The sequence below is a fragment of the Drosophila navojoa genome, chromosome 2 (genome assembly GCF_054131105.1).
Source record: "Drosophila navojoa isolate 15081-1374.11 chromosome 2, UAZ_NAV_1.0, whole genome shotgun sequence".
Classification (NCBI taxonomy): Eukaryota; Metazoa; Arthropoda; class Insecta; order Diptera; family Drosophilidae; genus Drosophila; species Drosophila navojoa.
The window spans coordinates 14,614,839-14,632,941 of NC_142890.1; the positions used below are offsets into that span (position 1 = coordinate 14,614,839).

Here is an 18,103-nt window from a genome sequence, read left to right on the forward strand (position 1 = left end):
TCCCACAAAATTATATTGAGACAAAAATAATCTGTAAGTTATGTTTAAATAAATGAATAAATAAGCTACAAAGAAGAGTAAAAAACCAACGTTGATATGTTGTAAAAAGAATTGAACTAAGAGAAGACAGTGAGTTGTTATTCAAGTAACTAAATAAATGATGACAAAATGTAAAATGATGGGCGGAAAGATAACCAAAGAACACAAAATTACTAAAAATTGATTTATAATTTTAAGCGAAGATTTAATGAAAATGAAAACTAATTAATAAATAAAGAGGTAACACCTATAAAAATGTATCAACTGAGTCAATTATTTCCTACTGATAATTTCAAAAATAACGCTTGGCGCCAAACAGCCAGCGATCTGGCAGCACCGGGCACAAATGCAACTCTGAGCTGTGCACATGGCACCAAATATAACGAGCAAAGCAGACGAAGCAAAACAAATTTGCGCTGCAGCAACAGGGACTGAGTATTTTCAGTTAATTTACAAATTGAACATGCCAAAAGTAAAAACAGAGAAGAAAAGTCGCGTCCACAATGAGGTGCAAAAGCAAGGTAATTCAACTTAAATGCAATCATTTCGTAATAACTATATTGGCAACTGCTTTGTAGGCATTGTGTTTAACAAGGATTTTGGTCAGCATATATTGAAAAATCCATTGGTCATAACGACTATGTTGGAGAAAGCGGCCCTGCGAGCGACCGATGTTGTACTGGAAATTGGTCCTGGCACAGGCAACATGACTGTGCGCATGCTGGAGCGCGCCAAAAAGGTGATTGCCTGCGAAATTGACACACGCCTGGCCGCCGAGCTGCAGAAACGTGTCCAGGGCACACCCTTGCAGCCTAAACTACAGGTGCTTATCGGTGATTTTCTGAAAGCTGACCTACCCTTCTTCGACCTATGCATTGCTAATGTGCCCTACCAAATCAGTTCGCCACTGATCTTCAAGTTATTGCTGCATCGCCCACTGTTTCGCTGTGCCGTGTTAATGTTCCAGCGGGAATTCGCACAGCGTCTGGTCGCAAAGCCAGGTGACAAGCTCTACTGCCGCTTAAGCATCAATACACAGCTATTGGCCCGAGTGGACATGCTAATGAAAGTCGGCAAAAACAATTTCAAGCCGCCACCCAAGGTGGAGTCGAGCGTGGTGCGTCTAGAACCGAAGAATCCCCCACCGCCTATCAACTTTACCGAATGGGATGGCCTAACTCGCATAGCTTTCCTACGCAAAAACAAAACTTTAGCTGCTACATTTAAAGTGAATTCTGTGATGGAAATGCTCGAGAAAAATTACAGATTATATCGATCGCTGAGGAATGAGGTACTTACGGAAATTTTCCTTATAGCTGATTGATGAACTTATATTTCATGCCTTTCGCCATTTTAGCCAATTGAAGAAAACTTTAATATGCAGGAGAAGGTCATGGGTATACTGGAGGAACTGGGCGTTAGTGGGTCTCGCGCGCGTTCTATGGACATCGATGAGTTTATGCGCCTATTGCTGGCTTTCAATTCGGCTGGCATACACTTTAACTAAGACAAAGTGCTTTAAACTTTGCTTAATTATCTTAAGAATTCTTGTTTAATTAAACTAATGTATGTTCGCATACAATACAAACGTAAGATCATTTTGTAAGCTTATGCCTAATGGATTGTAAATACAGTTTACTCGACAATACGTGAGCAGATTGAGAGAGAGAGACAGAAAGAGAGATATTAGTGAATATTTTTGACGCCGGCTTAATTTTTAGCTTGTTAATCAGGTTACTCGATTCGTATCGATCAGTCGGGCGCGAACCTCTTTGAAATCAAGTTCAGAGTTCCGCAATGCCACAGGTGAGCGCAGCCCGTTTGCTGCTGTTCGCGTCGCTACAGGTAGCGTTCGTACTGTGCCAAGATCCGGATGCATTAGCGAAACAGAGTAAATATTGCAAACTTATACTATTAACGCATCAATCTAATCATTAATTATCATCTGCAGCTTGCACTCAGGTTAAGCGCGACGTATTCGAGGAACGAGTTGCGATTAGTTTCTTCTTCGCTAATGCTCCCGTTCGCTGGGAAACTATTGATTCGTGCCATGGATCACGACCGCTGATAGTCGGCGGAACACCCGCCGAACCCAAGGAATTTCCCCCAATGGCGCGTCTGGGCAATCGCAATGAGAAAAACAACACCAATTGGTTCTGCGGCGGCACCTTGATAAGCCACCGCCTAGTGCTCACGGCAGCCCATTGCCTCTACTCGGAAATGTGAGCAATGCGAGTTAGATGAAATGCAAAGAATAATTTCAATGTATTCCCATTGCAGTGGCGCAGTAAATGTGGTGCGGCTGGGTGAATTGGACTTCGCCAGCGAGCGGGATGATGCAGAACCAGAGGATTTTGCTGTGCAGGAGATAATTGAGTATCCGGAATATAATTACACAAGGCTTTACCATGATATTGCCCTGCTGCAACTGGATCGAGCTGTAAAGTTCAGCGTATATAAGCATCCGGCCTGCCTGCCCTTCGTTGATGGCGACCGCAGTGAAAATTTCATTGCCATTGGCTGGGGTCACAAGCGATTCGCGGGCCGCGAGTCGACTAAACTGCTGAAAGTGAAGCTTACGAACTTTGGCACTAGATGTCTGGCCACCACGGATCTGGACGAACTGCCCAACGGGTACAATGCGAGCACCATGCTGTGCATTGGCTCACCCGAGCTGAAGGACACCTGCAACGGCGACTCTGGTGGTCCGGTATTAAACTACCATGACGACTATCCATGCATGTATCACGTCATGGGCATCACTTCATCCGGCATTGGCTGTGAGACCCCAAACGTACCCAGCATCTATACTCGGGTGCACTACTACTTGGACTGGATTAGGCAGGAGATGGCCAAAAGCAGTTAAATAGTAGACCATCATCTTCAAGAAATATATATTTAGATATTTTATATATATGTATGTATGTACATATATTAATTAAATATTAAAACATTGCATGCATTAAATTGGAAATAAGCAGGAAAAGATCAGTCACAGATCACATACAAACATACAATAAATATTTGTATGGGCGATGCTGGAAACCAGATTCTCATCTTATCATCAAATGTGCATTCATATATACACTTATTGATATACACACAAATACATATGCATTTAAGATTATCTCAGCTCCGAGCGCTCATCGCTTCACATTCGCTTCGCAGTTGATTGTGCGCCCAGCTCGACGTCGGTTGTGATTAGCGGCTGGGCATTAATAATGGAAGCGTCAAATTGTTTAAATAGCGTCATTCCATGGAGACAAATGTGCCTGCTGCTACTGCTGCTGCTCAGCTGCAACCTTTCGGAGCGACTGATAGCTGGTCAAGATGCAGAGATTGTCAGCTGTAAGTCTATATAAATCTATAGCAGATCTAGTAATGGACGAGCGTCTCTCTTTCCCTCTATCACTCTCTCTGGGACAGCTTGTTCTCGGTACAAGAAGAGCGTCTTTGATCAGCAGGATGGCTACAGTTTTCTGTTCCCAAATGCGCCAATCTCCTATAAGACCTTGGACACGTGCCGCAGCTACACGCCACTGATAGTCGACGGAACACCTGCTGATCCCAAGGAATTTCCGCATATGGCGCGCTTGGGCAATCGCAATGACAAAAATGTTACCAATTGGTTCTGTGGCGGCACGTTGATAAGCAATCGGCTGGTGCTCACTGCAGCACATTGTCTCTACTCGGAGAGGTGAGTGAGTGAGATAGGCTGCCTAAGCGATTCAACTATCCAACTCCATTGCAGCGGCGCCATCAATGTGGTGCGCTTGGGTGAGCTGGACTTTGATAGCGAGCAGGATGATGCACAGCCTGAGGACTTTGGCGTGCGGAACACCACAGAGCATCCCGACTTCAAGTACCCAGTGCTGTACAATGACATAGCGCTGGTCGAACTGGATCGCGGTGTGCGTTTCAGTGTTTACAAGCATCCCGCTTGCCTGCCCTTCAATGATGGCGATCGCTACGAGAGCTTCATTGCCGCTGGTTGGGGTCAGACCACGTTTGCCGGAGTGCCCTCGAGCAAGCTGAGAAAAGTGAAGCTCAACGGCTTCCGCGACAGCTGCCTGACGGCCGACGATGTCGACGAGCTGCCCAGCGGCTACAATGCGACGACACAATTATGCGTTGGGTCCGCTCGCTCCAAGGACACGTGCAACGGTGACTCGGGCGGTCCCCTGTTGGTCTATCATGAGGAATATCCGTGCATGTATCATGTCATGGGCATCACCTCGTTGGGCATTGGCTGCGGCACGCCCAATGTGCCAAGTCTGTATACGCGGGTGCATAGTTACTTGGATTGGATTAAACGGGAGATGGCGAATATTTCATGAGAGAACTGTGTTTTCTGAGAACATATCTAATTAATAATTTGAATAATTAATGTGTAAACTGCAGTCTTTAGTCAATAATAAAAAAATCGAGATTGCTGTCGATCATATTCTATAAGTATCTACTGACGCTGTTGCCTCTGCCTCACTCTTGGGTATACTCTCGAGCTGAAACAGCTGATGTCTGATCAGTCCGAGTTCAGCCGACTGCGCGGGTGCTTGTCAACTGCAAACCAGTCCAGCTCGCGAGAGACAGAGAGAGCGAGCGAGCGGCTGTTGAGGGCTTTGCCAAGTTCGAGGCGTTTGTTGTCGTCAAACCGGTCAACAACGTGCCCATTGTGTATTTGATAAGCAAATTCAATTCGAGAATGTGGATAAGACGGGCGCTTCTTCTTTTGGCACTGCTGCCAATTCACCTGAGTTTGGGTCAAATCAACGACATTGTCAGAAGTATGTTAAATTAAAAATCTGCACAGAGAGAGAATTCATCCCAGAGTCTCTCTCATCGACAGCCTGCACCAGCTACAAGAAGTCCGTCTTCGAGGAGCAGGTTGGTTACAGTTTTCTCTTCCCCAATGCGCCCGTCATGTACGAGACGATTGACAATTGTCTCAGCTACACACCCCTGATTGTGGGCGGTCAGCCTGCCGATCCCAAGGAATTTCCGCATATGGCGCGGCTCGGACACCGCAGCGAGTGGGAGCGGCAGAAGATCGAATGGTTCTGCGGCGGCACACTGATTAGCGACAGATTCGTGCTGACTGCCGCCCATTGCTTTGAGTCAGAACAGTGAGTAATTGAATCAACAACGTGCACGTGACTTTAGGCGCATCAAATCTGTCTAGGGGAGAGCTGAACGTGGTTCGTTTGGGTGACTTGGACTTCGAGAATGACCAAGAGGATGCATCGCCGAGAAACTATGATGTGGCCAATTACTACCGACACCCGCAGTTTATCAGTCCAGAGCTCTATAATGACATTGGCATGGTTAAGCTGGCCGAACGCGTTCTATTCGATCGATACAAACATCCGGCGTGCCTGCCCTTCGAGAGTGGCCAAAACATGCCGTCGTTTATAGCCGTCGGCTGGGGAAGCACGAACCTCGCGGGCAAATCTTCGGCAAGGCTGCTGAAAGTCAAGCTCAATAATATTGCAGATGATGTAAGATTTAATACGATATTCCCTACCTTAATACTACGTTAATAATGCCTTCTTATATAAAAGGTATGTCGACGCGTTATTGGAAGAAGCGATGACTATCCACGCGGATTCGAGCCGGTCACACAAATGTGCGTGGGCTCTTCAAGGGCAATGGATACATGTAGCGGAGATTCTGGTGGACCTATTCTTGTTTACCACAAGGAGTATCCGTGTATGTACCATGTGATGGGCATTACGTCGGCGGGTATTGCCTGCGGTACACCGAGAATTCCCAGTATTTATACGCGCGTGTATAACTATTTGGATTGGATTACACATATTATGGCAAATTTTTAGCAATACATACACAATAATTATAAGCAGTAATTAACCACAGAATATTTTAAATTTGAATGGTTATTTATTAACGATCTGGCAAGGCTCGGCAACTTGGAATGAATAGTGAATTATCTCAATTTTTAACAAAGTGTACTTGACTAACTACATTTATTTTAATATATATACGCCTTGCTAAAAACTAACAATTTAATGAAATAAATATATATGAAAATTATAATAATTAATTTCAATCTCGGTATCTAAAAAGTACTTTATTCGTTACTCAATACTTTAAAATATCTATGAATATAATACACAAATATATCGTCCATCACTATTGTTGTTTACAAAAAAAAAAGAAAAAAGTACATTTGTTAAAGTTGTGGTAAGACAACAAAAATAGCACGCGCCAAGAAATAAAAAAAAGTTCAACAAATAAAATGTAAATAATCAAGTAATATAGCATCAAGTTAATGTGCTGCTAGCCGTCAAAGTGCTGCAACTGCGCTGCGCGTCAATTCCTTTCCCTTTTTAAAGTGCGTTTGCGACGCACATTCATACACATGTATGTCGAATTGAGTCCAAAATCTAATAGTTTAAGCACAAACATGGAGCCGGACGAACTGCAGCCAATCACGTCTGATTCCATTCAGTCATATAAGACGCGAGCCAAAGTGAATCCGGCGAAAAAAGATAATGAGAAACGGCGACGAAAGGATGCGATGCGAAAGGTAATTAACCAACATGTGCAGAAGTGTGTGTGTATGTGTGCGTAAACACTCACAGTCGTTACTTGTGACTAGCATGTGAATATATGTATGTATGTATTTGTGATAGTGTGTTAGTGCGTACGTTTCTTGGCTTGCCTTTATTGCATTATTGATCCGGCATTAATATTAATATATGCATTTTGTGCAGGTTTCGCTAATTTTACGCAAATGCGACTCGCTGCGCACCGTCGAGGATCGTCAGTTTCTGGACAAGCATCCGGATATTGTGAAAGCGACGAAAAAACGAAAGGAGCGCATCGAGATATACAAGGAGCGCATCGTCGAGAAGGAGGACGAACCGCACGTTATTGAGGCAAAGGTTGAGCAGCTGGCCAATATTATATCGCAGGCAAAGCATTTAATCTGTTACACCGGTGCCGGCATTAGCACCGCTGCCTTGATACCCGACTACCGCGGCAGCAAGGGCATCTGGACGTTGCTGCAAAAGGGCAAGGACATTGGAGAGCACGATCTGTCCAGCGCCAATCCCACCTTCACCCACATGGCGCTCTACGAACTGCATCGACGTCGTCTGCTGCAGCACGTCGTGTCCCAGAACTGCGACGGTTTGCACCTACGCTCCGGCCTACCGCGACAGTCCCTCTCCGAGATACATGGCAACATGTATGTGGAGGTGTGCAAGCATTGCAAGCCGAACGCGATCTACTGGCGCCAGTTCGATGTGACCGAGATGACGGCCCGCTACTGCCACAAGACACATCGGCTGTGCCACAGGTGCTCGGAGCCGCTCTATGATACCATCGTGCACTTTGGCGAGCGCGGCAATGTGAAGTGGCCGCTGAACTGGGACGGTGCCACCCATCATGCTGAGCGGGCAGACGTGATACTCTGCTTGGGCTCCAGTCTGAAGGTTCTGAAGAAATACACCTGGCTCTGGCAGATGGACAAGCCGCAGCGGCAGCGCGCCAAGATTTGTGTGGTGAATCTGCAGTGGACGCCCAAAGACAGCATAGCCAGCATCAAGATCAACGGCAAGTGCGACAACGTCATGGCGCAGCTGATGCGTCTGCTGAACATAACTGTGCCCGTCTACAGCAAGGAGAAGGATCCTATATTCGCGCATGCCACGCTTCTAATGCCCGAAGAGCTGCACACCCTGACGCAGCCGTTGCTCAAGAATGCCGACGAGGAGGAGGCGGGCGATACACAATCCTGTACAACGACCACCGAGGAGACGCAGGACTCAACTATTTCCGGCGACAGCTACAGCGAGCTGCCCATTGGCAGGGGTCCGCGCATACGGACGCCTATAAAAAACGGACGGCGGGTTAAGACTAATCTGGAGATGCGACAAAAGTATGCACCACCGCCAAACGATAGTGCCGAGGAGACGAAGCCGGCAGATGGACTGCAGCTGAAAACCGAATCGGAGCTGGATGTCCAAGTGAAGACTGAAACGGAAACGGAGACGGAAACGTTGACGATCTGCGAGCTGAAGCAAGAGACGAAAGTCGAGGAGCAGTTAGTTCAAGCTAAGGTGGAAATCACGAGCATCAAAGCGGAAGTGGAGCCCAAAGTGGAACCGAAGCTGGAGATGCCCAGCGAAGCCACAAATGGCCATCAGCACAAGAACGGTCTGACGGAGCTGCCCAAACTAGTCGCTATACAGAAGCCGTACACGGACGTGAACATCTATCCGGACATGTGTCTGCTGCCCGTAGAGCTGCGGCTAGAGCCCAGCTTACCACAAGTGCAGTTGCCGCCGCTGGTGCCGATTGGTGCACCGCTATACACACCCTTCGTGCAGCCTCTGATGCAGACGCAGCTCGTGTTGCCGCCGTCGCTGCAGGCGCTCAACTTGCAGAGTGATAGCGCCACCTGCTCCGCCGAGTCGACAACAGAGAACGATGATGACGGGGACGAGGACGACAGAGAAGTGGAGGAGGATGAGGAGGAGCAGGAGAAGGGAGAGGAGAACGAGCAGTTTGCCATGGCGCAAATGGATCTGCTGCGATGCCACAGCGATAACGAACTGCTGCGTCAACTGCCCAGCTGGTACGATGCGAAATATGCCTACTCGGGCCTGCACAGCATATTGATACCGCCCCCATCAGATCTCAACATTTGGAACTCGCAAGTGGTGCCCAATTTCGCCATGAATCGCTCTGCCGCCAGCTGTGAGTTCTGCTTCGATCGGTACGCGGAGCTGGAGTGCCAGTTCTATCGCCGCTGGCATCTCAACCAGCGCAAGCACAAGAAGCGAGCGCGCAGCGGCCGCTTTGTCGTCTGCGAGTGCTGTCCGACCAGCGACGATGACGACGACTACGACGAGAATATATCGCTGGCACACATAGCCGCCGCCGAGACGGCCAAGCGCCGGCTGCAGCTGAGCCACAGCTTCCCCCGCAAGCTGGCCCGCACCCAGGCCGGCTGGTATGGCAAGGGCTACAAGAAGGGTCGCAAGCGCAGATAGGCGCAGCGGCCAGGGTAGACCGCAGTCGCTTCAATAGTATTCGAGCATAGTCTAGTAGCTATTAACTAAGCATAAGTAAAGTATTTAAGTATAGCTATATATATATAGATATAGAGTTGTATCGGTTCATAGCTCGTAGTGCCACTCGCATTAGGTATTCGTCTAGGTAGGTTTTACATGTTTTAAAAAGCAAATCAAGTATTTTACTTTATATGTCATGTAATCGAGCAGTCCTTGGTCCAATTTAGTTTTAAGTGTGTCGCGATTGCAACTGCAGGAGTCTATGTAAATTTGTCATTTTATATCTATTTATATTTCGCACTTTCATTTGTTAAATATTGCATGCATTTATTTTCGTTTTGTCTTTTTATGTTCATTACAAATAAAACCTTTTTTTGTAAAAATTCTCTGATATTGGACTTCAATATTACTTTTTTCTTAAATTATATTGGATCTAAATATAAGGCAACAATAAAATGCAAAATATTACGAAATTTATGTTTCAGAAGGGTAGAGAGCTATAATTATTTATTATCAGGAAAATCAGTTTCTAATTTGTCTCTCTGAATTTTCGTGATTGTAACTCTCATATATAGGGAACAAATGTTTTTTCTTTTTTACAAAATGATATTGAAATCATATTCAATTTTGAATTTGGAATCCGTCCTAAAATGAAATTTCCTGAAAGGTACGCAACGACTTTTGCCATAAATTGAAAAAATATTCATTTTGTTTTTGTCCAACATTTTTAATGCAATATGTTTTATTTACCCCGAAGATGTAGTGTCTTGTGTTTAAACTTAATTTATTTAAAATACAATTTATATGCTTTATAATTTTATTAGCTTAAACATATAATATTGCTATTCTATTTTTAGTTTTGCCTTCGTATGTGTCTGTGTCTTTGAAGCGATTATATTTGATCTACAGTCAAACCCAATCAACCAATCGTGTGATGGGATGCGGGGTGCGGGGTGCATGGGTATTGAAGGTGAGATGTGGTTGAGTGTGGGTCTGCCGTGTATAACAAGACTTTACAATATAAAGCACAATATAAACAAGGGCTACACATAAGTGGAAAACAGCAAAAGCAATGTGTTTCTGTTTTATAGATTAACGTTCCTCGTATTAATTATCAGGGACCGACTACGTACACATTATACCTAAGACGATTAACCAAGCAGCCAATAGGCCAATATAAAATATAATTACGCGTTTACACAAAACAAAATACAAACAGGAAAAAGCAATTTGTTCAATTTTGAAAATTCTGCCCAGGACGCAGAGTCAACTAAACAAATAGGCATCCTAAGAAAATGGGGATTCATTGAGATAAATAGAAAGAGAATGAGATATAGAGCGCAAGCTTAAAGCACGCGACCAATTAAAAATTTGAAGATCATGAGTGTATAAACATTAGGTTGGCCGTGTTTGGGGGTTGGTTTGGATATGGAAATGGTTACTAGGCAAGGACGCAAAGGCCATCACAGTTAGGCCACATAAATAAACATGTTGATATCATCGTCGTCGCGTCTCATATACTTGTGTTCGATCAGCCATTCGAGCTGCTCCTTAATCATCTTCTTCGACGGAAGGAACATGTTCTTCAGTATATCAATCAATTCAGCCTGCAAGCAGATGATCAATTATTAAGTATATAATTCGTTATTTCAATATTGCGTCGAGAGCTCACCTGCAGCGCCGCATTGTTCATGCGTTTGCGCACCTTCATTATCTTAATGATTGCCTCCTGGGTGCGCAATATTCGTAGCTGCACAATGGACTGATTGTCCTCCTGTTGCGATCGCTCCGTGCTCAATTGCAAGCGACCAATTAGATTTAGCTGTGGATCGAGCACAAGTTGCTTTAGTGATTCGGATCACTATAAGAAATATTTAGCTCACCTTGCCGCGACGCTGGGATTTACCATTCTTGACAATTGCAAATTCCTGATTGATATAGAACATTGTGTTCTCAGCGAAATCTTTGGGCGAACTAATGGCAACTGGTTCCATTAGTAAGATTTGCTTTTTGATTTTGGGAAAGGCGACCAGCGACCAAAGAGTGCGACGTAGCTCGGGATCTGTTGTCGAATAAGTAAAAAATTAGATTAGACATTTGTGTTTTCAATGCAAATTTCAATAAGTTCGCTAACCGGGCAGCTCGGTGGCCAGACGTAGATTCTCATAGGAGATCTTATCGTGTTGCCGCTGATTCCAGGCAAAGAGCACAGCCATTTGAAATGTTGTGACATCGAGATCGTAGCGCCCGAAATTGTTGACAAACGTGATGGTGCCATTGCTCATGTGATGATACCATTGCAGCTTACGGCCGGAATGCTTTTTCTTGTAAAACTCCTCCACATCAGGTATATAGTCCTCCAGTTCGATGGGCAGCGACACTGAAACGCGCTCCGAGCAGCGCGCCCACGCCCCAGCATTGAGTATTTTAATATTGATGGCATCATGCCGACTTATAGAGTTACGGAATTGAGTATTTAAATCCTCGCTGACCTAGTTTTATTATGTGGATTATAATACCGATTAGATTAAGTAGTCAAGTGCCATAGTATTGGGCCTACTTACCTTAATGTCCTGGAACATGCGCGCCAGTCGGTTGACATAGTCCGCTGGCATCCCCACCTCGCGCAACCATTCAACGATATCCTCTTCCTTTTCACTATCTGCGCTTGTGCCCAGGATTAGGCTAAAGCAAAAGAAGCGATTGTTATTGTTATTATTTATATATTAAATGTTGTTCATGAGTCTCTGGCTATCAGTGGCAATTTAAACAGCACAATGAACCGTAAGTTATCGGAGTAATGGAATATTAATGGGGCACTTATCTATAGCTAACCATCTATTATCAAGAATCTGTTGCTTTGACTTACCGCCTCGTCAGATGGACTTTATGATAGCGCATAAAAACGTCCTTATTGTTGACATACTTCAGCACGAGCAGCACATCCCTTAGACGTGCGTCGATCTGTTCGCTGGTGAGCCGCTTGCTGAGCGGCGTCCGTCGGAGCAACATGTCACAGTAGTTGGCAAGCAGCTCGGGGCACTTGCTCTCGGGCGCTGTGTACTTGACGCCGCGATTGGCAATGCTCGTGGGCAGCTCCATTTTGAACACACTGGTGTCGTTGACCACCATTTTGAAGGCGATGTCTCGGGCAGTGAGAAAGCGCGGATCATCGTTGAAGGCGTTGCGCACTAGGTCGCTGAATCTATTGAAGAGCTCTAACAGCCGTTCCACATACTTCTCCGAGTCCTGGGTGATTATCTCCGAGGCGGACTGCATGTCGGCCAGGCCAGCGGATTTGATGTGTCGCTGCAGATCGCCCATCATTGCCTCGACGCCTTCGCCATCCATCACACGATCGAGCAGGCGAAACATTAGATTCAGACGCTCCGTCTCGTAGTCGCGTATGAGCGCTGGGCACTCGGCTATAATCGAATTGAGATGATCCACAATGAGCACCTTGACCAGGCGGCATGTCAATATGTTAAAGCTGCTCGGCTCTAGGTAACGCTTAGCACGCACTTCCTCCTCACGCAGCTTCGCATCCGCGTACTTCATGTAGGCCAGCACGCCGTTCTCCTGCTGCTGTTCGGCGGATTTGAGCCGATAGAAATCGGCGGTGGCCTTCAAGTACGCCTTTTCAAAGTACTCACGATAAATTTCCAGCTTGTCTTCGGCATTCGAGGACAGATTCACATAGCTCTCACGCACTCCGACTACCAGTTGAGCATCGTAGGCATCGCCATTGCGTTCAGCGTGCACAATCTTCATGGCGGACTCCTGTAGCCGATCCTTGATGTCATGAAAGATATGCTTGTTCCATGAGTCCAGCATTAGCTTGCGGACTGGACTGTCCTCGGTGGGACTCTTCTTGGAGCTGGATCCACCAGCTGAATTGCTGGCGCCGCCAGCACTAGTGGATGCACCACCCGCTGCCGCTGACGACGTTGAGGGTTTGGCTGAGGAACTGCTTGAGGGTACTTGATTGCTGATCAGGGCAGCGGCATTCGAGGTGGATGCTCCGCCGCCACCGATTGCCGACGACGATGTGGAACTGGAACTGGACGCGGGCTTCACCTGCGGCGACTGCTCTAACTGTCGAAATGGCAGCGGCAGGTAATTGGACTGTGTGAAGAATTTACGCCATTCCACAATGTAGGTGGCCAAAAGCGCCTGTTCGCCCCGTTGCGCTTGTACCTTGGATTGGGCCTGAACAATAAATTCGACAATGTCTTGCTGAAGGCCTTCGTATATTTTGGCAGCACCCTTTTCGTCCCACAGGCACACGAAGTGCACACCATAGAAGAGTTCCTGCCATTCGAGCTGGGACACCGTTTCCTGACGCAGCAGCTTGAGCACAATTTTTCTTTTCTCAGGCCATACTTCGTCAAATATGTCTCTATCCCGTTTGCCTATCGCCCGCAGCATTCTGTTTGAGGTCACAGTTCCTTTGTTCGCGGCTACGCTCTACTTCACCTTTTTGCGTTTAATTATGGAATCAAATAAAAAAAATATTGTGATCAAAAGAAACGCTATTTCCTCCGCCTATACGCGGCCGATAGTACCTCTCAATCGATTTGTTGTTGTGAAAGTGCGATAGCAGTTGATAACAGAGCTATAACATAACGATAACTCTGCACAGCTGTTATTCAAGATAATTGTTTATTCGTGTACATGATAAAAATATGTAGTCTTTTGTTGCATTTACTGAACAAATATTAAACTGTATTCTTTATACATCGTATTTTATTATAAAAACTAGTCATATCGAATTTGTTGTAAATATGCCATAACAAATAATTATTTATCGGAATGGTCAAACGCCGCTCTACTCGGCAGTCTGGCAACATCTCGTTGAGAATGTCATTTGGAGCAGCTGCAAAATGCTTTCACGCACACATAGATAAAAAGCGTAGATTAAGTGCCAAGTGCTGCACTGCGTGTATGGAAAAGTGCGGGAAATCTTTGCAACGAGATTGTTAATATTACCGCTTAGACAAAATAATTATAAGCCAGCAAATGCTGAAAACAAAGTGCAATGAAGAATGTCAGCGGCATAACAATTGTATATAAGCAACAAAGTATTGGTGGCATGTTTTGTGAATTTCGTAAACCTCTCGTTTCGTTTTGGTGTTTTTCTTCTCTACTACAAAAAAGGGCGCGCGAGTGAGACGACAATAGTGTCTAACAAAACATACGCCTAGCTATCCCGTTTACTCGCACGCGACTTACACGTCGCAGACCCAAAGTCTGCTCGCTCTCAAATGTTTGACATTTTTCACATTCAGCATTTTCCCTTTGTTCGTCGGCGGGTCTCGTCATATGGCTCGTATAGACGCTCGTGCGTGCGTAACAAATAAAATTGAAAAAAGAAATGCAAAATATCGGTGTATTAAATTTCCAAAAATAGTGCACATATGTAAATAAACAACTGTTACACGCACAAGTGAATAAATTCATTGAGAAATATGAGTAAAAAGCGTTATTTCGTGATTACTACGGTGACGACGACATCAAAACCAACAACAACAACGAGCTGCTGCGTTCATTGACGTGACGCGCGAGTGTGAGTGTGTGTATGTGTGTGTACGTAAATTAGTGTGTTTATATGTCTCGTGTGTTCATCTGCTCCGAGTTGTTTTCAAATAAATAAAATACATAACAAAAGCAACCAGCAGCTACAACAATAATAAGAAAAATAATCAAAACAGCACACAAAATTGCAGTAGCTTATGCCGCTGGCGTCCAACCGCTGCGCCAAGCTACATACATAAATACATACATATATAAGTAAAACAACGTTTCATATATTTACATCAGTTCAGTCCACGTTTCTTGTTGCGCGCAAATCCTATATAAAAAGAAAGTATGTTCAACAGTCGATGCAATAAAATGTGAATTTGTATATGTCTGTCTCTGTGTGCGTCCGAGTGTGTTTTCAGTGTATAGAATTAAATAAGCAGTATAAGTTAAGAAAGTCTAAAGCAATATCAACAACCGTGCAACAACAACAACAAGACAACCAACATCAACACAAATGAATCAATTAAATTTTGTTCATTTTTAAACCGCAATTGTCTGTATCCCGAAGCATAAAACAAGGCGCATAAATTTTTGCCAATGAGTCGCAGACAGTCATTGGATCGACCAGGTGAGAATTAAAAAAAAAAAAGAAATTGCCCTTACCTATTGTAATTAGCATTTCATTTCATTTACTCAGCATCAGGCGGCCTGCATACGTGCACTTTGCGCGCATACTCTCGCTCTCGCTCTCATTCCTGTCCTCTCTTTTTGTCGTTATCGTCGTGTCTCTCTGTGTCTTTTGGAGAGGTCTCTCGTTGTGCTGCTCTCGCTGTTGCTGCTGCTAAAAATAAATTGCTCTCGCTCCTCTGAAAATGCTGCGCAGCGCAGCTGCTCTGAGCTGTCAATCTTGCTGCATGTCGTTGCTGTTGCTGCTGCTGGTGTTGTTGTTGTAGTAGCAGCAAACAACAGAGGCAGCAACAACTGTGAAAACAAGCAACAGCAACAAAACGCCAAAACTGTTGTGATACAAAGCCAAATGTACTAAACGGACCGACCGACAGAGCAGTGAATCTTTCATTCCCCCTCTCTGTTTCTTCTTCTGTTTGTGTTCGTTGTGGTGAATGGTGAATTTCTATGTCTACCTTTTGAGGTAACAAATTTTCCGTTGAGAGACACAAACGCTGATCGGAATGACGCACATTCGTTTTGGCAATATGAATTTATGTAGATGATTTTAGCGTCGCCTTTGTTTCGATGCGATTAAAGTTAAGTAAAACAAGTAAGAAAGCTCTAGTCGAGACTGCTCGACTACGAGATCCCCTGAACCCTACAAGCAACTGATATTTCAATAATAATTAGCACCCACACACGCACTCATGCAAACAAATACACGCACACACACACACTCACATATACAGGCGATTTCGCTTGGGTTGCGCTGCAGTGTTGGCAATATTAGGAGAACTTATTTGTTGAATAATTTAATTTCTAGACGTACGATCGTAATGAAACTTTCAGAACGTAATCATAATGTTAAAATGTATGTGTATACCGAATCACAAGTCTCTAGTATTTGATATACGACTTTTACAAAGATGAGGGTGAAGGGGTGGATTTAGGGGTGGGGGGTAAATTTTAACAAAAACCGAAATTGTATGACATGCGTCTTAATATACATTTTAAATTTGGAGACTGTAGCTTGAAAGATGTAGGAGATATAATTTTTAAACTGATCTTCGATAAGGTTTTTTATCGATAAAAAAGTATCGGAATGAGTTATCGTTTTTTAGTGATAAACTCGATATCCGCGTGATATATACGGACATTTTAAAAAAAAGTTGAAGTCTCTAGCTCTTATATCTTCTGAAATCGACGCGTTCAAACATACGGACAGACGGACGGACGGACGGACGGACGGACGGACGGACGGACAGACAGACGGACAGGGCTAAATCGACTCAGCTCGTCGCCCTGATCAAGAATATATATACTTTGTGGGGTCTGCCACGCCTCCTTCTGCCTGTTACATACATTTTAACAAAACCATTATACCCTGATTTCCCATTTTCAATGGGTTCAGGGTATAAAAACCCTTAAAAAAAGAGAAAGTGTCGCGATCGTTGCAACATTTTGTAAATGTAAATGTGACCCAAAAGCCTGAGAAAGCAGCGCGAAAGAAGAGAGAAAAAATCAAAAAGAAATAAAATAACATGAGCTAAAAAAAAAACACTCATGCTGCTGTTGAGATACATTTGTATCTTTTTGTTGTCGTGCTGCATGAACATCCGTTTTCGACGCGCATTTAGCTGTCGGCTTCAATTTTCACTTGTCTGTTGGAATTTAGCCGGTATAAGGTCAACTCATAAGACTTAGCCACGTGCCATTATGGCCAATTACAGCTGCAATTAAGTTAAGCAATGTAAACAATGTGTGAGTAAATTGCAGCTAACTGAAATTAACATGCAAATAAATCGTTGAATAAAGTCAAATTTTGTTAACTACTTTTTTTTTTTTTTAATTGTGTATTATAATGTATGACATACATATGTATATAGTGAAAGCTCTTGCATTTGTAAATATACAAGTTTATTGTTTATTTATTTATTTATTTACGCCTTCACTTACATATCATCTGAAATACTTTTTCATAATATATGAAATTCAATGTTTTTTATAAGTTCATAAATATCTCATGCTCATCACATTGCTCAACACTTGCTAAATAATAACTATTGTATAAAATACGCCACCTTGATTAATGTGGTAACGCCCACAGGCCCGGCAAAATGCATTAACCTGTTAATTTATTTATAAAATTCAATGTTCACGCGGCTAAGCGCCAGAGCACAGCTCACAAACCGTTCTCAATGCAAAGTAGCTACAAAACAACAACAACAACAACAACATTGATGATAATAATAATAAAAACAAGAATAACAACAACAACAACAGCAACAACTAGGGGCAGGCAGTTGAGTTGGTTTTGTTGTTGTTATGTTTGTATTTTGTAGGTCAGGGTTGTCGCGTGTAATGCAAAACGTGCCAGCAAATTGAATGAATAAAACGCGCTCTGTTTGCCTGCTTGCAACCACACAAAAACAACAACAACAACAAACAAGGCAACAGACTACGCTAATACGACACCGAAATTGCATAAATTATAAATAATAATAAAAACACATAAACTGCAACGCGAATCGTATGCATTTTTAAGAGCTTAAGGGTTCATGCCTTGCACTTGGCGCAAGCAAGCTCATCATTTATTTAAGCAATAGATATAAATAGTTGAAATAGAAGCGTTAATAAATTGTTGGCACGCGATGCAACAGCTGCAGCCATAGCCAGGTCTAGCCATGTCACCCAGGTGCCAATGGGTTGCAAGGTACATTGATTTTGTTTGCTGTGAATGTATAAGGCTTATTATTCTTTCTCGAGGCTTTAAAGTAGGTGCAATTATAGAAAATATACTCTGTAAAGAATAAATTCTTGATCAGCATTCGTCA

The 18,103-nt window shown here is 44.0% G+C and overlaps 7 protein-coding genes and 1 long non-coding RNA gene across 11 annotated transcripts in view; 6 read left to right on the plus strand and 2 right to left on the minus strand.

Annotated features, from left to right (window-relative positions):
• The window catches only part of LOC149092169 (uncharacterized), a 116,730-nt gene that overhangs the window by 57,444 nt on the left and 41,183 nt on the right, over nt 1-18,103 (minus strand). The gene's annotated exons all lie outside the window — the stretch shown is intronic.
• LOC108656240 (putative dimethyladenosine transferase) lies at nt 396-1,719 on the plus strand. Its single transcript, XM_018108238.3, has 3 exons — nt 396-560; nt 618-1,330; nt 1,397-1,719. The coding sequence occupies exons 1-3, from the start codon at nt 407-409 to the stop codon at nt 1,544-1,546; spliced, it is 1,017 nt and encodes a 338-aa protein (XP_017963727.2). The 5' UTR covers nt 396-406; the 3' UTR covers nt 1,547-1,719.
• On the plus strand, nt 1,786-2,947 carry LOC108656274 (venom protease). The gene is made up of 3 exons (XM_018108298.3): nt 1,786-1,930; nt 1,991-2,261; nt 2,320-2,947. The coding sequence occupies exons 1-3, from the start codon at nt 1,837-1,839 to the stop codon at nt 2,903-2,905; spliced, it is 951 nt and encodes a 316-aa protein (XP_017963787.1). The 5' UTR covers nt 1,786-1,836; the 3' UTR covers nt 2,906-2,947.
• LOC108656250 (venom protease) lies at nt 3,129-4,476 on the plus strand. The gene is made up of 3 exons (XM_018108267.3): nt 3,129-3,387; nt 3,466-3,736; nt 3,791-4,476. The coding sequence occupies exons 1-3, from the start codon at nt 3,261-3,263 to the stop codon at nt 4,374-4,376; spliced, it is 984 nt and encodes a 327-aa protein (XP_017963756.1). The 5' UTR covers nt 3,129-3,260; the 3' UTR covers nt 4,377-4,476.
• On the plus strand, nt 4,586-5,914 carry LOC108656259 (venom protease). Of its 2 annotated transcripts, none has more exons than XM_018108279.3 (4): nt 4,586-4,823; nt 4,868-5,162; nt 5,219-5,534; nt 5,598-5,914. In XM_018108279.3, exons 1-4 carry the CDS (start codon nt 4,742-4,744, stop codon nt 5,868-5,870), a joined length of 966 nt encoding a protein of 321 aa, XP_017963768.1. In that variant the 5' UTR covers nt 4,586-4,741; the 3' UTR covers nt 5,871-5,914. The 2 variants fall into 2 exon arrangements, with proteins under 2 accessions (XP_017963768.1, XP_017963776.1); XM_018108287.3 differs by having other exon boundaries at nt 4,886-5,162.
• Nucleotides 6,159-9,470, plus strand: Sirt7 (sirtuin 7). The gene is made up of 2 exons (XM_018108155.3): nt 6,159-6,583; nt 6,771-9,470. Exons 1-2 carry the CDS (start codon nt 6,416-6,418, stop codon nt 9,054-9,056), a joined length of 2,454 nt encoding a protein of 817 aa, XP_017963644.1. The 5' UTR covers nt 6,159-6,415; the 3' UTR covers nt 9,057-9,470.
• On the minus strand, nt 9,845-13,688 carry Cul5 (cullin 5). The gene is made up of 6 exons (XM_018108143.3): nt 11,947-13,688; nt 11,642-11,762; nt 11,212-11,569; nt 10,961-11,139; nt 10,750-10,899; nt 9,845-10,684 (listed from the first exon to the last, which is right to left on the minus strand). Exons 1-6 carry the CDS (start codon nt 13,503-13,505, stop codon nt 10,547-10,549), a joined length of 2,505 nt encoding a protein of 834 aa, XP_017963632.1. The 5' UTR covers nt 13,506-13,688; the 3' UTR covers nt 9,845-10,546.
• The window catches only part of Bicra (BRD4 interacting chromatin remodeling complex associated protein), a 52,764-nt gene continuing 48,587 nt past the window's right edge, over nt 13,927-18,103 (plus strand). For both annotated transcript variants that reach the window (XM_089263567.1, XM_089263566.1), the window contains exon 1: nt 13,927-15,228. Coding sequence is in view for 1 of the 2 variants with exons in the window: in XM_089263566.1 (XP_089119692.1) it covers nt 15,198-15,228 (31 nt within the window). In the remaining variant the exon portion in view is untranslated. The remainder of the gene's footprint in view (nt 15,229-18,103) is intronic.